Source organism: Odontomachus brunneus, unplaced genomic scaffold (genome assembly GCF_010583005.1).
Source record: "Odontomachus brunneus isolate Ranch 3 - 2012 unplaced genomic scaffold, Obru_v1 Obru_scaffold_012, whole genome shotgun sequence".
Classification (NCBI taxonomy): domain Eukaryota; kingdom Metazoa; phylum Arthropoda; class Insecta; order Hymenoptera; family Formicidae; genus Odontomachus; species Odontomachus brunneus.
The window spans coordinates 1,165,200-1,185,287 of NW_022639462.1; the positions used below are offsets into that span (position 1 = coordinate 1,165,200).

General features: G+C 38.2%; 4 protein-coding genes across 9 annotated transcripts in view; 3 read left to right on the forward strand and 1 right to left on the reverse strand.

The window, feature by feature from the left end:
- Nucleotides 1–20,088, reverse strand: part of LOC116840845 (flotillin-2) — a 126,494-nt gene that overhangs the window by 23,542 nt on the left and 82,864 nt on the right. The window contains exon 1 of one of the 2 annotated variants that reach the window (XM_032808112.1): nucleotides 19,260–19,891. The exons of the other annotated variant lie outside the window; for it this stretch is intronic. The gene's annotated coding sequence lies outside the window, so the exon portion shown is untranslated. Of the gene's footprint in view, nucleotides 1–19,259; nucleotides 19,892–20,088 lie in introns of those variants that run through there. 2 annotated transcript variants of the gene reach the window in all.
- On the forward strand, nucleotides 445–5,359 carry LOC116840838 (glucose dehydrogenase [FAD, quinone]-like). The gene is made up of 5 exons (XM_032808095.1): nucleotides 445–1,236; nucleotides 2,528–2,963; nucleotides 3,100–3,493; nucleotides 3,636–3,918; nucleotides 4,688–5,359. Exons 1-5 carry the CDS (start codon nucleotides 799–801, stop codon nucleotides 5,051–5,053), a joined length of 1,917 nt encoding a protein of 638 aa, XP_032663986.1. The 5' UTR covers nucleotides 445–798; the 3' UTR covers nucleotides 5,054–5,359.
- Nucleotides 6,527–13,655, forward strand: LOC116840835 (glucose dehydrogenase [FAD, quinone]-like). Of its 2 annotated transcripts, none has more exons than XM_032808087.1 (6): nucleotides 6,527–6,694; nucleotides 10,304–10,398; nucleotides 10,571–10,767; nucleotides 11,425–11,639; nucleotides 11,826–13,008; nucleotides 13,296–13,655. In XM_032808087.1, the coding sequence occupies exons 2-6, from the start codon at nucleotides 10,330–10,332 to the stop codon at nucleotides 13,561–13,563; spliced, it is 1,932 nt and encodes a 643-aa protein (XP_032663978.1). In that variant the 5' UTR covers nucleotides 6,527–6,694; nucleotides 10,304–10,329; the 3' UTR covers nucleotides 13,564–13,655. The 2 variants fall into 2 exon arrangements, with proteins under 2 accessions (XP_032663978.1, XP_032663979.1); XM_032808088.1 differs by lacking the exon at nucleotides 6,527–6,694 and adding an exon at nucleotides 8,841–9,114.
- LOC116840837 (glucose dehydrogenase [FAD, quinone]-like) overlaps nucleotides 15,979–20,088 on the forward strand; it is a 9,211-nt gene continuing 5,101 nt past the window's right edge. The window contains exons 1-2 of one of the 4 annotated variants that reach the window (XM_032808091.1): nucleotides 18,517–18,778; nucleotides 18,947–19,008. The gene's annotated coding sequence lies outside the window, so the exon portion shown is untranslated. Of the gene's footprint in view, nucleotides 16,040–16,138; nucleotides 16,158–18,516; nucleotides 18,779–18,946; nucleotides 19,009–20,088 lie in introns of those variants that run through there. The other 3 variants (XM_032808092.1, XM_032808094.1, XM_032808090.1) reach the window with 3 other exon arrangements.

Below are 20,088 nucleotides of genomic sequence, written 5' to 3' on the forward strand. Positions count from 1 at the left end.
ACGGATCTCGCAAGCGCGAGCGTGACAGTTGCGCTCACGAGCATATCTGTAATATTAGATCAGGTTGACTTTCTAATGCATTAATCTTCTATAATTTTAATATATCAATTTAAGATCAGAATAAATTTGCCTATAATGACCAAGCTTGTAGAGAGAAAATCAGAGAAATATGTCAAGGGCTACTCAAAACTAAATGCAAGTTTAATTTAAAGAAAGATAAGAGCGAGTCTGAATTACTTGTACAATTATACAGGAGTTACGTAAGTAGAAAAAACGAAAGATATGAATAATATAAGTTAACAAGGTTATCTAATCTATCAAGGTTATCTTTAATTAAATATAATGGTAAAAATAGGACAGTCCGATAAGATAACAAACTATTCTTTTACGCATGCAAATAATAAATTTATAGATAAACGCCGAATGGTTGAAAGATCTCTTTGAACGGATATTAAAACGCGTAGTGCCCGAGAAACGGATTGTTTCGCCAATACCAATTTTTTACGCGCATTGCACATTGCAGCACATATACTATATGATCGTCCACATCGCGATCGTGTTTTCCGCATATACAGCCTCGTTCGTTCATCGATTATGTTTATCCATATAAAAGTAACAAGTTTAAGGTCAGAATAAATCTGCCTATCGGAATGACCAAGCTTGTAGGCAGAAAGTCCGAGAAATAGATGTGTCAAGGGCTATTCAAAACTAAATGCAAGTTTAATTTAAAGAAAGATAAACGCAAGCCTAAATTACTTGACAATGGAAGATAAGGGTCTATAATTCGTGACAGAGCATATGTGCTTAATTGTACGGCGAACTCTGGGATCTAGAGACATGGCTCGTCTAAGTGTAGAAGATATGTTATCCTCGTTCCAAACGGGACGGTTTTTTATCACGGTGTTATGGTACCTCATCGTCCACCTACGCCCGGACATCGTCGACGAGCAGAATCGCGTACAATCTGTGCCGGCGCAGGACTTGCTGTACGAATACGATTACGTGATAATCGGCGGAGGATCGGCCGGATCTGTGTTGGCTAATCGGCTGTCGGAGAACAAGAGTCGTACCGTGCTCCTACTGGAAGCCGGCCCTGACGAAGTGGTTATATCCGACGTGCCCTTGACTTATCCGCTCATACAGCGTTCATTCATGAATTGGGAGTACAAAACGGAACCGTCGTCCACTCACTGCTTGGCGATGAAGAATCACCAGTGTAGGATACCACAAGGCAAGGTACTTTGCGAAAAACACACGTCCCGCGAGGATCTAGTTTCGTCTACACCAGGGACCGTATTCTTGACGCGTATTCGAATTCAGAAGTACAGCTTTCTGATTCTCAAGCTAGACAATCTTATACCAGACACTCACATGAAAGAAACTGAACTTGGAGTAAAAAGGACGTACTTAGCGTTCGAATACGCGTCAAGAATATGATTGCAGAGCTCGCGTTGCACACTTCGATTGATTTTCGACTCGCTCTGCTTAGCACTGTTCTCCTTACCTCATCACCCTACGCGTAACCTGCGAGACTGAAGAGAATTCATGACTTGTGAACATACGTTTCTAGTTGTGGAAAGCTATAATTAAGGGGAACAGCGCTACACTGTTAAATCTGTAGTGTCAAATTATACTCAATTTGAGTTATTTTTAACCATTCCTATAAGTCTGCTCCTACTAAGTATGTCGTTAATTTAACTAATGTAATGGAGTTAAATAATTTAACTTAAAAAATGTATTAAATTTGACTAAAATTTAGTTTATTTTTTATTATGTGCACGTTAATGTAATCTTTGTTTTAGTAAAAAATGACTTAATATTGTTTTAAATATTAGGATTGATTAGATATGGTTGTTTTTGTTTTAAATATTAGGATTGATTAGATGTGGTTGTTTTTGTTTTAAATATTAGGATTGATTAGATGTGGTTGTTTTTGTTTTAAATATTAGGATTGATTAAATGTGGTTGTTTTTTTAAACACATGTTTTGTGTTAAAATAGTAAATTTTGACACACATGATAGTTAAAAATAACTAAATATTATTTAACTCAAGAAATTAGTTTAAATTTGTCCCTTCGATATTTAACAGTGTAGGCGAGTCAAAAATCAGTCGAAATATACCACGCATACCAAGCTCTGGATCACTATTCTGTACATATCTACCGATAATTGTCAGTTTGATATGCGAACGACGTTTGTTCATCAATAGCAATCATAAACGATTGACGACGTTATTTTTAACGGGACGTTTTGTACGTGACGATAACACATCGACAATACTTTTGCAAAAGACGATCCTGTAAGGTTATAAATCAATTAAGCAAGAAATTGTAAAAAAGAGATTTGTTTCAAATATTGGTGTAATTGTTGGATGTACTTTGATGTACTTAATTTTTTACCTTCTTTTACATTTTAATTCAATTTTTGTATAAAAATTGTTCATGGTTTATTATCTAAAATTGTTCATAATTGTTCATAATTACGACAGACGCTAATAGACGTCGAATTATAACGATTGACCTTCAAGGTGTTAGGTGGTTCCAGCGTGCTGAACGCGATGATGTACGTCCGCGGTAATAGAAGAGATTACGATTCCTGGGCGGCACTTGGTAATACCGGATGGGATTACCAGAGCGTTCTACCGTACTTCAAAGTGTCCGAAGACATTAGAAGCAAAGACCTCTTCGACTCGCCGTATCACCAAAAGGGTGGATACTTGACGGTGGAACATTTCAAGTATATTCCACCGATTATCAATCACCTCGTTAATTCTAGCGAAGAGCTGGGGTACAAAATACACGATTCAAACGGAGATAACCAGACCGGCTTCACGTATACTTACGGCACCCTGAGGGACGGTTTGCGATGCAGCACTGCCAAAGCTTTCCTCCGACCTGTCTCGAAGAGAAAGAATCTACACGTCAGTTTGGACTCGTTGGTGGAGAAGATCCTCGTGAAAAAGGGTTCGGAAAGTTCAAAGTCCTTCCTGCTTTCTGTATTCTAGAAAGTCACGGGCGATGAAGCGAGTCATGAATATTTAAGAATACTCTATTATAAGACCAGCTGCATTAGCGTTTAGTTCACTACTCTCATTTACAGACGGCGCAACAAAGGTGGCGCACGGAGTGCAGTTTCAGAGGGACGCTAAACGCTACGTGGTTCACGCGAAACGCGAAGTCATCCTCTCCGCGGGTGCGATACAATCGCCGAAATTATTGATGCTGTCGGGCATTGGGCCGAGAGATTATCTCGAGGAAATGAAGATACCTGTCGTACATCACGCACCCGGCGTGGGACAGAATCTTCAAGATCACGTGGGGACCGGAATAACCTACACGATCGATCCTCCGCCTGACACACCGGAACCCAGCGAATTCACCGTGCGACTATTCGAATCTGTCACGTTGGGCGCTCTTCAGGAAATGATAGTTAACAATTCCGGTCTGCTCTATACGACGAGCATAAGCTCGGCGCATGCGTTTATTAACACCAAGTGAGCGACACTCTTGAACATCTAGCCAACTTCTATACTAGTCAATCATCGATCCTCACACTGATCCTGACCACGCGACCAAATGAAGTCTAGCTAAGCAAGGAAATCGACATGAAAGTCAATTTGAATAATTATGCCGCAGGTACGCGAACAAAACGTCAGACTATCCGGACATCCAGTTGGTCTTTTCGGGTTCCTCGCACGCGTACGAGTCTGGTATCATCTTGTCACGTTCCGAGGACATTGAATTAAACGTCACTACGGAGCTGTATAAAAATATTCTGAATCATCACACCTTTGAGATTTATCCGATTCTTCTTCGACCACGTAGCAGAGGCCATATCGAGCTCAAGACGACCGATCCCGCTGAGAATCCTAAAATCTTTATCAATTACTTCAACGATCCTTACGATCTACAAGTTCTGGTACGCTACATCATATGTGCTTCCGTGTTGTTAACATATGTGGGGGAGAGAGGGAAGGGGGAAGGAATAGCCGAAAAACCTTATCAATTTCTTTATTATCGAATATGAATTTTTATCCTAACGATAAAGATAAGAAATAAATGAGCAATGAGAAATATAAACAAAAAATTTCAGACTATATCTTATTTTGTGCGTGCTGCAAACATTAAAAAGATCAGGTACGATTGATGAGGTACGATTAGAAGTACAACTCCTCCCTGCGCGTAAAAATTCACATACACTGAGAAAAAAATGTATGATATTTGGAACTATAATGGCATAGTAAAAAGATTATAGTTAGGAATATAATTTTTATAGTAAATGTTACTATAATATTTGTAATATTTACAATATAAGCATAGTATAACTAACCCGTGTAAAATTTTTACCAAGAATTATAATTATTTGAAATAAAAAATATAGTAAGGCAGCAAATATTGAGTGGTAAGAGAAATTAACTATTTTACATAGTCAATACAATTGGAATATTTGGCAAATATAGGTACATGTAACTATATTCCCAAAAAGTGCTTTACCATATATATAGAGTAATAAGATGGTGACTATAAATCTGTGTTCATTCTACTATATCTTCATATTTAGATGAACTATAAATATATGTTTGAGGCCAAAACGAACTATAAAATATAGCGAAATTATAGTTATTCCAACTATGTTTTTCTCTCAGTGTATGAAATTAGAGATTTAACAAATTACACTGATGTTTCAGGTGGAGGGTATGAAATTCGTGGAGAAGATGAGTCGTACTCATGCTTTAAGAAAGTTAAACGCGCAACCTAATCCAAACCTAATGCCAGGATGTTCGCGGTACAACGGCTCATCAGACGAGTACCGGGCTTGCTTCGCTCGTTACTTATCAGCGACGTTTTATCATCCGACAGGCACTTGCAAAATGGGCCCTATTAGCGACAATCAGGCCGTGGTCGATGCTAGATTAAGGGTGCACGGTATTGCGAGATTGCGAGTAGTCGACGCGTCGATAATGCCGCACATTGTCTCTGGTAATACTAACGCGCCGGTGATTATGATCGCAGAGAAGGCTGCTGATATGATAAAGGAAGACTCAGCGGCTTGATGCCAGCGACAATATGATAGATAAATGTACATCTCATTATCTAATCTTAATTTACGAGTAGTGAGCGTGCAAACTATACTTTCAATTTTATCATTGCTATATATTTCAATTGGCGGGAAAAAATTCACAGCTCGCTGCAATATCTTACGAAACACAGCCACGTGTAGAGTCATATAAAGTAAAAGTATCAATTCCCGTACCTAATCAAGGACATTCTTATTATTTTAATATTTAAATACAAATACTTAAACTTTTAACACAGAATGTACGTATATATTCAATAATTGTATATATATTTTATATGCGTTGGAAAAGTTTAAATATTTATATTTTAAAACCAAACATATAAGCACACACACACACACACACATGTCTAGGATTAGGTGCATGTATTGATACTTTTACCTTAATGTAACTGCAAAACATTTTGTTAAATCGACAAAGCCAATGTCTATCAATGTCTGCTCGAGATGGGACTTGAAGGATCGGAGGATTTATACGGAGGTTCGTGAGCTAATTTTGTAATGTGTGCTTGTAGTACCATTCTAAAATAAATGTGTATATTCTTATAAGAGAGCACACTTCTGACTGACACACCTAAGCTTATCAATTGTTGGGTCACTTGTATGAGATCGTTGTCAGTTCGAAAGTTAACGGTCCACAGCACCAGTTGTGAATTTTTGACAGTACTCGTCATCGTAATCAACTAATCCAAATATTTATAATAATTATCTCGCGTCGTTGCTTATGATAAATTGCACATCACGTATGCACATGATAAATTGTCACATATGCGTTGAACGTGTCGTTCGAGTGAGTTTGCAAATTTCGAATTAACTTGAGCAGATATTATTGTTTGTGTGAATGTCTTAGTGTTTGCGCTTGCGGCAAGTTCGCGCGAGATTTTTTAAATTTTCATTGAAAAATTAATGCTCCGACCATGAGACACTAAGATTACACTTATATGACGAGGTCATCGCTATCGAGAAACAACAGAATGTCATAAAATGTAAAACAGAGGACGCAATGTGGATTATATTTAAATCTACACGTTTTATTATATTTGTGTCTTTCTGTTTTATTATATCTGTTTTATTATATTTTATTTGTGTCTTAATAGCAGCACACACAATTTCAATGTTCTGCGAGGTATAATAACATAAGCGAAGTACATTTTAACGTCAATACGCGTTATCTTTATCCTTCGTTCTAGAAATTCGCAATGGCTCGGCCGCTGTTCATGTGAATACGAATTAATTGCGCACTTTTTCTTATTAATCAAACATTTCGATTCTGTTTTCTTTACTCAAGCATTACTTCACTCGTACCCTATCGATCTTTCTGTCTGAAAGCTTGTTGATACATCATTGATCAATGATGTAATGACGTACACCATCCATCTCGTTCGCAGCTCATAACATAATTACGTTTAATCCGTGTACACAAGTGCGAACGTCCTCCAGGTGAGGCTTCTTTTTTCCACCACGTTTGGGGATGTCTCTTCATATATTCAAAATGTAAATCGCTGTAGAGTTCATTTTCTAACATGAACTGGTATAAATTGTACGCACGCCGACGATGACGATAATCTAAAGTCAGTGGGTCCTCGCGACACCGACACCGGAGGCATTGTAACGTTCGGTAAGACATTTAAAAAGATATGCAGAGTAACGTGCGACAACACAAACCAAAGGTACCGTCCAGTATCTGGTCTAAACACCTTGCTTAAATCGCTTAAATCGCCTCGCTGTCAAACGTTGCACAATACGGGTTGAGAGATACGAAGTATTCGGGTAAAAATGTATGGAGCAGTAGCTGAGTTGTTGCCTGTTTTTATCGATTTATTTGTGGCGGGTTTCTCTCTTTCATACACACACAAGGTCTGTTCGAGTTGCTTGTACTATTCACACTTTTACACCTAATGCCCGTTGCACACTAGTGTACCTTAAACAACAAATTTTCAAGGCTGCCGGCATGATAAAGAAAGACTCACCAGCTTAATACCAGCAACGATATGACAGATAAATGTCGTACATTTCGTTATCTAATCTTAATTTACGAGTAGTGAGCGTGCAAACTATTTTTCAATTTTATCATTGCTATATATTTCAATTGGCGGGAAAAAATTCACAGCTCGCTGCAATATTTTACGAAACACAGCCACGTGTAGTCATATAAGGTAAAAGTATCAATTCCCGTATCTAATCAGGAACATTCTTATTTTAATATTTAAGTACGAATACTTAAACTTTTAACATAGGATGTACGTATATATTCAATATTTGTATATATATTTTGTGTGTTGGAAAAGTTTAAATATTTATATTTTAAAACAAAACATGTAAGCGCATATCCAGGATTAGGTGCATGTCCGGGTATTGATACTTTTACCTTAATGTAACTGCAAAAAATGTTGTTAAATCGACAAAGCCAATGTCTATTGATATCTGCTCGAGACGGGACTTGAAGGATCGAAGGATTTATACGGAGATTTGTAAGCTAATTTGGTAATGTGTGCCTGTAGTACCATTCTGAAATACAACAAACAAATTTTCCAAAATACGTTCTGAAGACGCTTTTAGGACGCAGGGACGTCATCAGAATATTTTTAGGACATACTTTGAAAGTGTGAGCTGTCTGAAAATATCCAATAAGTTTATTCGCATTGATTGAACTTTTTACACTTTCACACTTAGTGCACAGTAATTCTTTAGAGGTTCTAAAAATGACGTCACGATTTCCGTTGGTGTTACGAGTTAAATGCAATTCTGATACACTTTTTACACTTGGTCCCGAGCAAGAGTGAAAAGTGTATCAGAATTGCATTTACACTAACGTAACACGAGCGGAAAACATGACGTAATTTTCAGAACCTCTAAAGATTTAATGTGCACTAAGTGTGAAAGTGTAAAAAGTTCAATTAATGCGAATAAACTTACTGGATATTAGCTATTTTCAGAGAGCTCACACCTTCAAAGGACGTCCTAAAAATATTCTGATGACGTCCCTCCGTCCTAAAAGCGTCTTCAGAACGTATTTTGGAAAATTTGTGTTGTCTGGGGTGCACCAGTGTGCAACGGGCATTAGGTGTAAAAGTGTGAATAGTACAAGCAACTCGGACAAACCTACAGATACATATAGATATGCACACCTGTAAGAGTCGCACGAGCTATATACCTGCGTAATTCGATTCAGCAATTCAGCATATTTGTGATGGACGTCCAATGAATTGCAGTACGTTTAGTCGCGCGCTCGTGACGTAACGGTATCGGTTATGATATATATCGGGCCTCTCGGTGAAAACTCAACATCTCCTCTAGCATTTCGGAGCCTTGTAAATTGGCTCGCGGCCGTAACCCCTCGTTTACGCAACAAACGACGCTAGTTTCTTTGCTGGGAACGGTCGCTCGGGTTTCCTCGATTCACCGTAGCGGCCTATAATTCAATGAGTTACGTTGTTGACCGCGACGGAGCGAGGGGTTGTGCGAGGAAAAAAGTCCTTAACTCCCCTTCGACAAATCGCGGCTTGACTCTCCGACGCGCGTTATGCAACTTGTCATTCCTTCCCCACTTTTCTTTTCTTTCATTTTTCGCCGTGGAAGCTCCGCAAATCGTCGTATGTAACAGTTAGGGACGCACGGTTCCTCCTTCGCTCGCCTAAAAGTTGGTCACTTCGTGGCAAACGTCTTCCTCGACGTTAAGCCATGCAGTGTGAATCCTGCTCGGAGCGGAGCGGTGACGTCACACCACGTGTGTCTTCTCCGTCGACGAATGCGTTCCTGGCCACACGCGATGAGCTTCTCGATTAGTGCATCTAGTGTGCGTGGCCGTGGTTATCCAGCACGTTGCCCCTTCGCCGAACAGTCCGATGGAGATCGACCGATCGCTTATCCCGGGCGATCTCGATTGATCGTTTAAAAAGTAACCTGTGCTCCTGATAATCGATCGGACGAATTAATTGGTGCCTGTGCATTCTACACCATCGTACAGATGTTCCGTCGGCCGCCGAGAAATTATGAGGCATTATTAGATTTAACGTCGTACTTTTATCCGGATTTCAGGTAATTTCCAAGAGAACGATCAATATCAAATATTTCTTTGAGGTATCTTTGAGGTTAGAGAAGAAATTCTCTATACATATGTAATCCATGTAAAATGTCACGAGCTCTTTTCACGTGCGAGCAACGATCGTTAATGATAACATTTTTTTTTCTGGTATCTCCCAATATTCGTTGCGGGTCTTATTGTCGAATGAAAGGGACATCATGCATACCTCCGAGAACACGATCTTAGAAGAATTTAGACACACTCTCTCTCTCTCTCTCTCTCAGAATGATTGTAGTGTTCCGAGTGACGCGGAGAGTAGCATCATCCTTTTTTTTGTACGATACCTACACCTGCCAATGAATACTTTAACGAAATTTCACTTGCTCCGGACGGAGAAATTTCTGCCGGGCCTTTCGCGCGCGTGTGATACATTCGCCGTGCCGTATCGGACACTTCGTGCTCTTCGATCGCTGCGAAAAATTTATCACGGACAAGCAATAACGCACTTTCACGCGGAACGCTCGGAACCAAACTCAGTGCACTCTTTCAGATCATCGGGCGGTCCAAAGCACTCTTCAGTAAATAAGTAGTGTCAAAATATCTATATTATTATTTAACGTGTCGCATTTAATACATCGCGTTTAAGTCATAAGGAAAGAAAACAGACAGATCAGTCGAACAGAGCCGATAGCTATTAATTACGTGAAGTTACAAATTATCTCCAAGATTTTGTGTCACATGGCAAGGTAAAGTCTCTCGAAACGATGCCACGGGGTTGACAATATAAGTACGGGATCGTTAATTTTATTGCCAAACGTACTCATTACAATGTCGGTGTATGTCATTGTTTTTAATGATATTCTCGTACAAGTCACAATTTGACGTTTCGCTCCTTTCGCCCGAGTGTTTAACTGATATGTGTCGAAACTCTGTCACAATCATCCTCAAGCGATTACGTACCCCTTTATTAATGAACAAGACACAAGGTCTCTGTATTTTATAAACGGTTTCATTATCTACGATAATGATCAAACGCTGATTTATGTTCAGCATCTAATAAGCATCTGTAAGAGATGCTAATAAATCATGATTACACGATACGATTTGTTACTCATCATTATCATCTTTCTCGTAGTATATTCATCGATATCAAGTCTTCTTTTTTACCAGAAACATGATTTTCGTATCCTTTCTTATCCACAGATGATATTAGCCTCTAAATTGCAGACATGTGTTGGTACGTCCTTCTGTTAGCCTTGGCGCAACACGCCGTTGCGAATTCGCTCAAAGCAGACCAGGTAAATACGAAACCACATCGTCTTGCGACATGGAAGAATCCGAACTCATGAGAATTTAACGTCGACCAGCTCCGTTTCTCTTTCCAAAATATGTCAGCCAAGCCAGTTTTCCCGTAATCCATATAACAAAGCTTTCATTCGAAGCATCTATTTATAGCTGTCGTTATTCCAGACGTCTCAAGAAGCCAGTGCCTACGCGGAGCTCGGATGTTGCTCCTGCGAGTTCGAAGACACGCGGTATATGGAGCGTGTCTGCGAGGGAACAACTCCTTTCATGACGCTGATCCAAAATGTCATGTCTTCCAGATGCGACATCGCCGATCCCTGTCGACGAATGGGCAGCGATGAAGTACCGAGCGAGAACGAATGGTAAGAGACTCGTCATATTTTAAATTCCTTCTTTTTTGTATTATTGAACATTGCCTAAGGCTGGTAAGAGTTCTGTTATACGGGATGTAATTCTCTGGTATTTGCATTTTAGTCAATAAACGGTGGGAAATCGAGAAAATAATCGAGGAAATAAAATCATAGGGTATCATTTTCTTTCGGATAAGAATTATCTCTGTCACACTAAAGAAAATATTTTGTTGGTCCAGATAGAATTCCAAACGTCACAGTTGAAACTTATCGCTTTTTTGTTATATTTTTTATTTGCTAAAAGATTTTCTGTGATGCGTAGAATTAACAGCAGCAGCAATCTGGCAATATCTGATAGCAAATTTAGGTGGGTGTGAGGATTATACATTCGTTTGTCTCTAGTCGCTAGCCTTATCTGTCGGCTACAGTCAATTTTTATAAGAAGTGTGATTAATCTTAATCTAGGCGGGCGCCATAGAGAGACATTCTTGCTAAATCCCCCAAATAATTCAGATAGGAATTTTGTCTCTGTCATGTATATTAATTAAATGCAAGACGACGTCGCAGTGTTTGCTGGTCATTTATGTATCTTAACTAATTTCTCGTATCTCAACAATTCTCGCTATGACTGCAAGACCATTTCTTTGAGTGTATACCGTTTGTGTCTAGGTTCGACTTTGTGGTCGTGGGTGCCGGTGTGGCAGGATCAATAATCGCGAAGAGACTGAGCGATAATTCATGGCGAAAGGTTCTACTTATCGAGGCCGGCCCGGAAGAGCCCACGATGACAGCTATACCGGGATTCGCGTTCAACGCTGTCAACACGTCTCTCGACTGGAATTTCAAAACGGAACCAACATCACCGCATCCTACCGCCTGTTTGGGTATAGAATATCCTGTATTGATCGATATTCAGCAGAATATACCGCGCGCATCGTGATGTTAACACTCGAGATGAAAAGATCATAACTACAATCATCATGACATCGTGTGAAAATTATTTTTGCTTACGATTCCTGCCTCAAGGATGGAACGTTTCAACAAATTGATATCGCGATTTCTCTTTCCAGAGACGGACGGCGTATGCACTTGGCCGAGAGGCAAGATGATCGCCGGAACCGGCGGTTTTCACGGGATGATGTACTTCCGAGGTCATCCTGAGATCTACAATCATTGGTGGAGAATAGGAAATCCTGGCTGGTCCTACGACGAGATCATTCACTACTTCGAACGGATGGAGAATCCCATCGACCCGATGATCCTGTCAGATAAGCACAGAAGCGTAAAGGAACGCGGTCCGATGAGCATTCAGTATTACCCGCACAAGCCGAAGTTCGCGGACGAGTTGCTGAACGCCGCCGGTGAACTTGGCTATAAGACTTCGGTGCTCAAAGAATACAGTCAGACCGGCTTCATGATCGCGCCGATGACGATCGAGAACGGCATGCGCAGCACGACCTCGAGGGCATACTTGAGGTCCGCTCACAGTCGCAGGAACTTGCGGGTGCTGACGAATGCGCAGGTAACCAAGATCCATATCAGCCAGTGGGAGAAGAAAGCCCGCGGTGTGGAGCTGGTGGATAAGAACGGCCGTAAGAGGATGATCAAGTGTGATAAAGAGGTGATTTTGACAGCCGGCGCCATCGGCTCGCCGCACATCCTCTTGAACTCCGGCATAGGCCCCGAGAAGGATCTCACCAGGCTCGGCATCAGAGTGTACCAAGACCTGCCGGTCGGTAAGAACCTGCACAATCATGTGTCGGTGGCGGTACCCATGAGCATCAACGACGTCCCGTACGAGACCATAACGATGGAGGCGGTGAACGAGTACTTGGAAAAAAAGACGGGCCCGTTGGCCAGCACCGGCATCACTCAGGTCACCGCCTTCCTCGAGAGCAGCTACGCGACTAACGGCGTGCCGGACATTCAGGTCTTCTTCGACGGCTTCAGCTCCACCTGTCCGAAGACCGGTCTGCCCAATGAGTGTCTCAATGGCAAAACCACCAACTGTCCGACCAGAAGGAGTATCGTGGCGAGACCCACGGTGGTCTACGCGGAGAGTCGAGGCGACATGAAACTCCGCTCGTCCGATCCCATGGACCCGCCGCTCATCTATCCGGATTACTTTACGAACGAGAAGGACCTGACTGTCCTGCTCGAAGGTATCAAAAAGGTCACGAAGCTTGTCGACACGCCCACGATGAAGAAGTGGAACCTTCGTTTAGAACAATTGAGAAGTCCGTTGTGCAAGGAGTGAGTGCTGAAACGTTGGATTTGATATTTTCGAGTCGAAAATTCGACTTGCGAATGTTTGTCTCGATGTTTGTTAGATATGGTTATAAATAATTTCAAGTTTCTACACTCGGTATTTGTAGCTAGAGTTGAACAAACACATAACACACCTATGTGTGTTTCTATGTAAAAAAATTAGATAAATATTAGATTTCTCGATAAAATTAGATAGTTCTCGATTAAGTTAAGTTCAGCGATTAATTTCTTATCAGCCTTAGATCAACTTTTCCGTATTTTTCATTTATCAGCTATCACTTCGGCACCGACGCCTTCTGGATGTGCCAAATACGGGCAGAGACCGGGCCGGAAAATCACCAATCTGGAACGTGCAAAATGGGACCCAGTACTGACCCACTCGCGGTAGTGGACTCGGAACTTCGAGTGCACGGTATATCGAACATTCGCGTCGCCGACGCTTCGATCTTCCCCATCGTGCCAAACTCGAATCCGATCGCAGCTATCATGATGGTGGCCGAGAAGGCAGCCGATATGATTAACAACAGCTGGCCGACATAATCTTGAATGTACACGAATTCTGATATATCACACACAAGTTGTAATATATATTTTTTACGGTTGACAAATAAAAGAAATTTCTTTAAATTAAACGAGTAGTTTGGACTCTCAACTTTGTCGGTATGAGACAGTGACAAGGTATTTTTTTTCCATGAAAATTTAGGTGAATTTTTTTAAATAGAAAATTACCGCGGCGAATATACATGTCATGTAAAGATCACGAACGAATATCAAGTATATGTAAATATATTACTTGAATGTCTGTCGTAACGGAAAATTTTTATCTTTGTCCCTCTCTCCCATCGTTCCTTCTCCCTCTCTCCCATCGTTCTTTCTTCCTCTCTCAGGAATAAATCTAATAGAACGTAATGAGCATCTAATTCAATTCGTTTTACTAAAATCGAATTTAAGATTGTTGCGTCCTTTCTTTCTCGTCGATTAAAATAAACTTCGAGACATTATTTCCGGGAAATAAAAAAGAGCAGCAAGTATGTATGTGTGTGAAACAGAATGTAGTCACAGAAATTAACTATATTCATTTGGATTTCTTTAACTATAAGTATGCGTTTGTCAGTCATATAATAAATAAGAATATTGTCTGCAGTAAATGTAATAGCGAACACGCTAAAAGTTCAATTATTGGTTGTCAATGACGCGTCATCTATAAGTGTTATGAACGAAGTGAATCTGCAGTATCGATGATGATGTCATGAACAAATAATTGATGCAAAATTATAAAAATACTTTTTTTAGTTAAATGCCTACAATATAACAATAAATTTATATTATTTAATTATTTATATATAACAATGGATTTATATTATTTATATTATATTTATTACTTAAAAACTAATAAAATTATGACAATCACATTTTATTAACATATTTTATTGAAATCGTGTGTTTATATTTGGATCATTATTTCCAATAAATTTTGAGAAAGTTACTGTCTCAGCATAAATGTTATATATTTTATTCTTGTAAATTTATGTTGATAACAATAATACCTATATATATTTTTGTGATATTTGCATACTTTAGTCTATCATGTTAGATCTATCATTTTCAATTTGGTTATTTACAAATCATATTTACAATTAACGTCTTTAAAAAAACTCGTATAAATTGAAAGATTATAAAAGAAGAAAATAATTGTTTATTCTTTCTTATGTTCATTCTGTCTTTCGCTATATTAGATCGGCCTCATTTTGAATTGATCATTTTAACAGCAGTTTCTTGTTTAACGGAAACCTTTTCAGCGTGAAAACCTTTTGTACATATATATTTATCACAATTAACTTACTGATTAATGCTGGGCATTTGTGCATTGCTGATAGCGAAAGGTCAATTAAAAGGTCTGCTTATAAAAATTTCAGAATCTTAACGTTTACTTACTATGATTAAAACATTTCAAGGACAAAGGGGGCAAGGGAGAAGGAGACGTAAATTCTCCACCACATCTCCCCCCAAACCCCCCAACCCACCGGGTGAGGAGAAGGAGAGGGATCCTCCCCCCCGTTAAAAGATCCTAATCCGAGGCCTTGGACCCTTCCGCGAACCCTGCTTCAAAGAGACAGAGGCTCCCGCGGAAGACCAAGGTCAAGGGGAGTGATTAAGTCGTTACATAAATGCGTGTGACGATCCGTAAGAGCTATCGTCACGAAGAATAAAGTTTACGCCGAACATCCGCGACATCAACAAACAGCTTCACTGTTTGCTAAAATTAGTATAAAAGCCGACGCGAGATCGAGATCGAGAGAGATCCGTCGGAAAGCTCCTCTGAGGCGTTCAACCGACCAGAGCTCGCAACTTCCTAGAGATCCTAGACCGTTCCGTCGACCGAAGTGGATACGCGACTTCGACATCCTCTACCCGGATCGTGCCGACATCGCATAACGCATCTCGCATATACGAATAGCGAGACACACCGCGACAACAATTCTTCCGAAATCGGCTCGGTTAAAAGCCGATATCAACAAGCAGTTTAAATCCCACTGAGTATACATACTCACAACGCAAGCAATAGAAAATCGCGAAACGACCGAAGGTCGCGTCCCGCACGCGAGTCTAGACGCTCGCAGTTGACACCGCGATGTCTATTTAGACTCCAGTGGGAGCAAAAACGCGACCACACGCCAGCGGCGTACCTTCATATGTATATAATTGTAAATAACCACGATATTAGAATATAATTACTCACTTATTGCTATCTACACCACTGCTTCTAATTTATTGAGCTAAACCTTGAATCGCACCGACTAAGACTATCCCGCACGTAACGCAAGAGCGTTATATGCGTTATATAAGTGAATAACAAGATGAACATGTTTATTTATAGATGAGTAGATACATACCTATGTAAACCAGTAATATGTAATATGTAGATAAATCTTTAGAAGGTTAAGGTATGTATTTCGTAGATGTACAATGCAGAATTCTCTCTCAGTATCTGTTTAACCACTGTGTGTAACCGATCGTAAGTTTATAGTGCAACCGGAAAATTTATTTATCAATATATTTCTCTAAATTTAGAGTAATGGATTAGTTCGCACAGTTACAATAATAATAATAATAATTTTAATATATTATATCCAGTAAGCACTAAATATTAGTAACATAACATACAACAGTTACATAACATATTATAGAATTAAGCTGACATTGTAACATCGATATTATGTTACTAACTTTATCTTACTTGATCCATTACTAGGAATTAACTTGGAATAAGATTGGTTGTGCAGTTATATTTAAAACAGGAGCGATTAAAATTCTTAATAACACAGGCCTACAAATTTCAGACCCAAGAAGCAGAATACATTCAGATTTTGAAGGTTTCTAACGTGCTGAAATGTCATCCAAATTTTTCAATTACGTCATAATTTGGACATGTTCTAATCTAAAAGTGTTAAAATGGCTATTTTTTGGTGTTTTTAAATATATGTAACTCTGAAATGATAAATTATATGTTAATTTAAGCAACGAATTCGAATTCTGCATGAAAAAATCTATAAAAGATGATAGTTTAATAAGTAAAAATGATAGAATCAGTATCAACGTCACCATTTATAAGGATCATTTATATTCCTTAACATTAAACCATCAAAAAACTAATGCTTTTAAATTTTTTACATAAATTAGTATAAAAAAGCTTTCAGTTTTTAACTTCAAGTCTACTGTCTAAATAGTAAAATTCAAAATGATAGATAAAAATAGCCGATCAAAGGATGCATGCAAGCTTGAAAATATACAACTTAAATTATTTACACGTAAAGGATTTTGAATTTTACTATTTGAGCAATAAACTTGAAGTGCGTTTTAATATAACTTACTTTCAGAGTTATATATATTTAAAAACGTTAAAAAATAGCCACTTTAATACTTTTATGTTAGGACATCTTCGAATTTTGACGTGATGGAAAAATTTGGATAACAGATTCGGTTTCAGCACGTCAAAAACCTTCGGAATCACATACTCTGCTTCTTGGATCTGAGAAAAACTATTTTTTTGCAGACCTGTGTAATTTGCGATAGTAAAATTCAAATTTTATTTGTTAGTATTTCTGAGTTAGAGTTCGAAAGTATCCCCTGTTTGAGATATTCTGTTTTTTACGATCATTACTAAACTTATTTTCTTGCAAATATTGATCGAAATTGGTTGGTTTGCGTAGTAGATTTGAATTCTTACATACATGGCCATGACAGTTAACAATTATGTGAAAATGAACACAATCGAAGAAAACCTGGATAAGTCTTACATGTTTCTTTTTGTTATCTTAAGCAAACCTTTAAGCAAATAATATAAAAAGGAGCTAGTGGAAAGCTAATTAAGCTTTCATTGAAATACTCACGTTTGTTATTTCTACGTTTTGTCTCTTATCTTATATCAGCATTTTTTAATTAAATGTTCACTGAATATATGGCACTGTCTTAATAATATTTTGCAAAGTCATAAACTGCAATGTATACTGGATAATTCTAAAATAAATGGCTAAATTTGCAAGGAGATTCCATTCAGCAGTGAAATAATTTTCTCTAATAAGCAGAGAGAGAGAGAGAGAGAGAGAGAGAATGCGCTGCTAATAAACTATCTATTTCAAAAATATAAAAATAATATCGCCATGTTAATTCTAAAAATATGTAGGTACGTGTGCAGTATATTACGATAAAAAGTGTTACTCATTCGATTTTATCTTATTTTTTATCGTACTTCTACTACTAATATATACATGAAAAATTATGTCACTGCAAAATTATCATGTTAAATTATCATGTTAAAAACACATACATATTACATTTGCTAGTAAAAGTTAAGAACAAAGAAGGATTCCATATATTTAAAATCCCACATATTTAAAATTTGTAAACATATTTCCAATAGTTTTTCACTACTGAAAACAAACAACATGCTTATAAGTCATATGTTCCTGAATCTCGAGCGACTCGTAGGATGTACGTGGGGCGATGAAGTAAGAGGAAGCGTTAAATGGAGCAAAACGAAAATTGGTCGAAATGTAATATGTATACCGGGTTCTATATTATACTATCTTATCGAATTCTTATCATTTCAACGTACATAGCAACGTACTTTTATAAAGTCATTCTCACGATACACGATAATGAAAAGTTGTAAACTAATCAAAACCGAAACATTAAAACAGTGCTCGGAATTATTTAAAAAAATTATTTAAAATATATTTATATTTGTATAATATATATTTTTTATACATCGAGTTGTTTCGACAAATTTTTTTTCAGCCGTTAAAGTGCATTCGAGGAGCGCGCTAACACGATATTTTATTTTTATCGCTCATTAGATATACAAGAAGGATTAAGTGACGCGTTAGGATTGATCAGCGCTCTCCCTGAACGCACCTTTACGTAGACACCTGTAAATGCGCCTCACAATGTCAGCGAAGACATGTTGTGTGGCGACCGTCAGTTGCATGGCACACGTGATAAGAGGGAGTAGTAGGGATAACTCCTGAAAATCGCCTTGAATATAAAAATAATTCCGAACACTGATTTAAACAAGAGAGTCGTCCAGTCGTCAGTTATTTCATCGTCTTCAAAAAGCACACGTCGACAAATTTGTTCAACGACAGAACTTGAGAAATTTAACAAGTTAACGCTTAGGAATTTTAGATCGGTGTTCCCGATGTTTACTACGCATGTGATCGAAAAAGTGATCCTTAAAAAAAAGTTTGAATAAATCGTAAGTAATTTAAAAAAAATGTTGCAAAATAGAATAATTTGCAAGTCTAAGAAAATATACGAGTAAAATATAAAATTGTAGAATTGTTATATTTGTATATATTATACAAATATAAATATATTTTAAATAATTTTTTAAATAATTCCGAGCACTGTTTTAATGTTTAAGATTCAGTTTGGATTAGTTTACAACTTTCCATTATCGTGCATCGTGAGGATGACTTTATAAAAGTACGTTGCAATGCAGTGACAAGTCATAGTAATAAGATAGTAGTGAATTCGATAAGATAGTATAATGTAGATATAGATATTACATATTACATATTATATTTCGACCAATTTTCGTTTTGCTCCACTTAACACTTCCTCTTACTTCATCGCCGCGCGTGCATCCTACGAGTCGCTCTATTACGTTGTCTTCTTGACAATTTATGAAACGACTTTCGCGAGGTGGATAATTTAAAATTAACTTCCATAGTTACATTATGTTATCCTTTAGCGGCAACGAGTGCGTAAAATGTCATATCTTCGCAGAAGATTACAAACTCAGTAATTACAAATCACTCTTCGGATATTCGTCGTACTACTGTAACGGTTGAACTCGGAATGACCGGGAACGCTCAAGTGTTGTACATCGAGTCGCTCGAAATTCAGGAACGTATGAGTTATAAGCATGTTTTCAATAGTTAAAAGCTATTGGGAATATATGTTTACAAACTTTAAATATGTGGAATCCTTCTTTGCTTTTACTAACAAATGTATTTAGTTTAAGATGTTAATTTTGCAGTGATATAATTTTTCATGTACAGAGTGCGGCGCCAAAATTCGGACAAATTATACATTTTTTCTAAACATATTTTTTATTGCAAAAACGAAAAGGTTTACAAAATTTTTTTAACCACATTGTTTGTAAGGCCATAAAAAACATATTTACTCAATATATCCCCCGCTTGCTTGAATGACCGCCTCCATTCTCGATCTGAAGCGTGTGCAGGCGCGCTTTACCAGGTATGTAAATATGAAACCGGAATTTTTGTATAGAAAATACACGTTTATTGTATGAAAATGATAAAAAATATTTTATTCGAAGTATTGCCTATCGCTAGCTATACATTTTCCCCACCTGTCTGACAATTTGTGGATGCCACGCCAAAAAAACTGTTGCTCTTTTGAAGCAAACCAGTCATCGAGCCATTTTCGTACATTTTCGTAAGAAGTGAAGCGCTGCTTAGCAAGTGCGTGTCCCATCGATGCAAATAAATAGTAATTGGACGGAGCCAAGTCTGGTGAATAAGCCGCATGCGAAAGTAT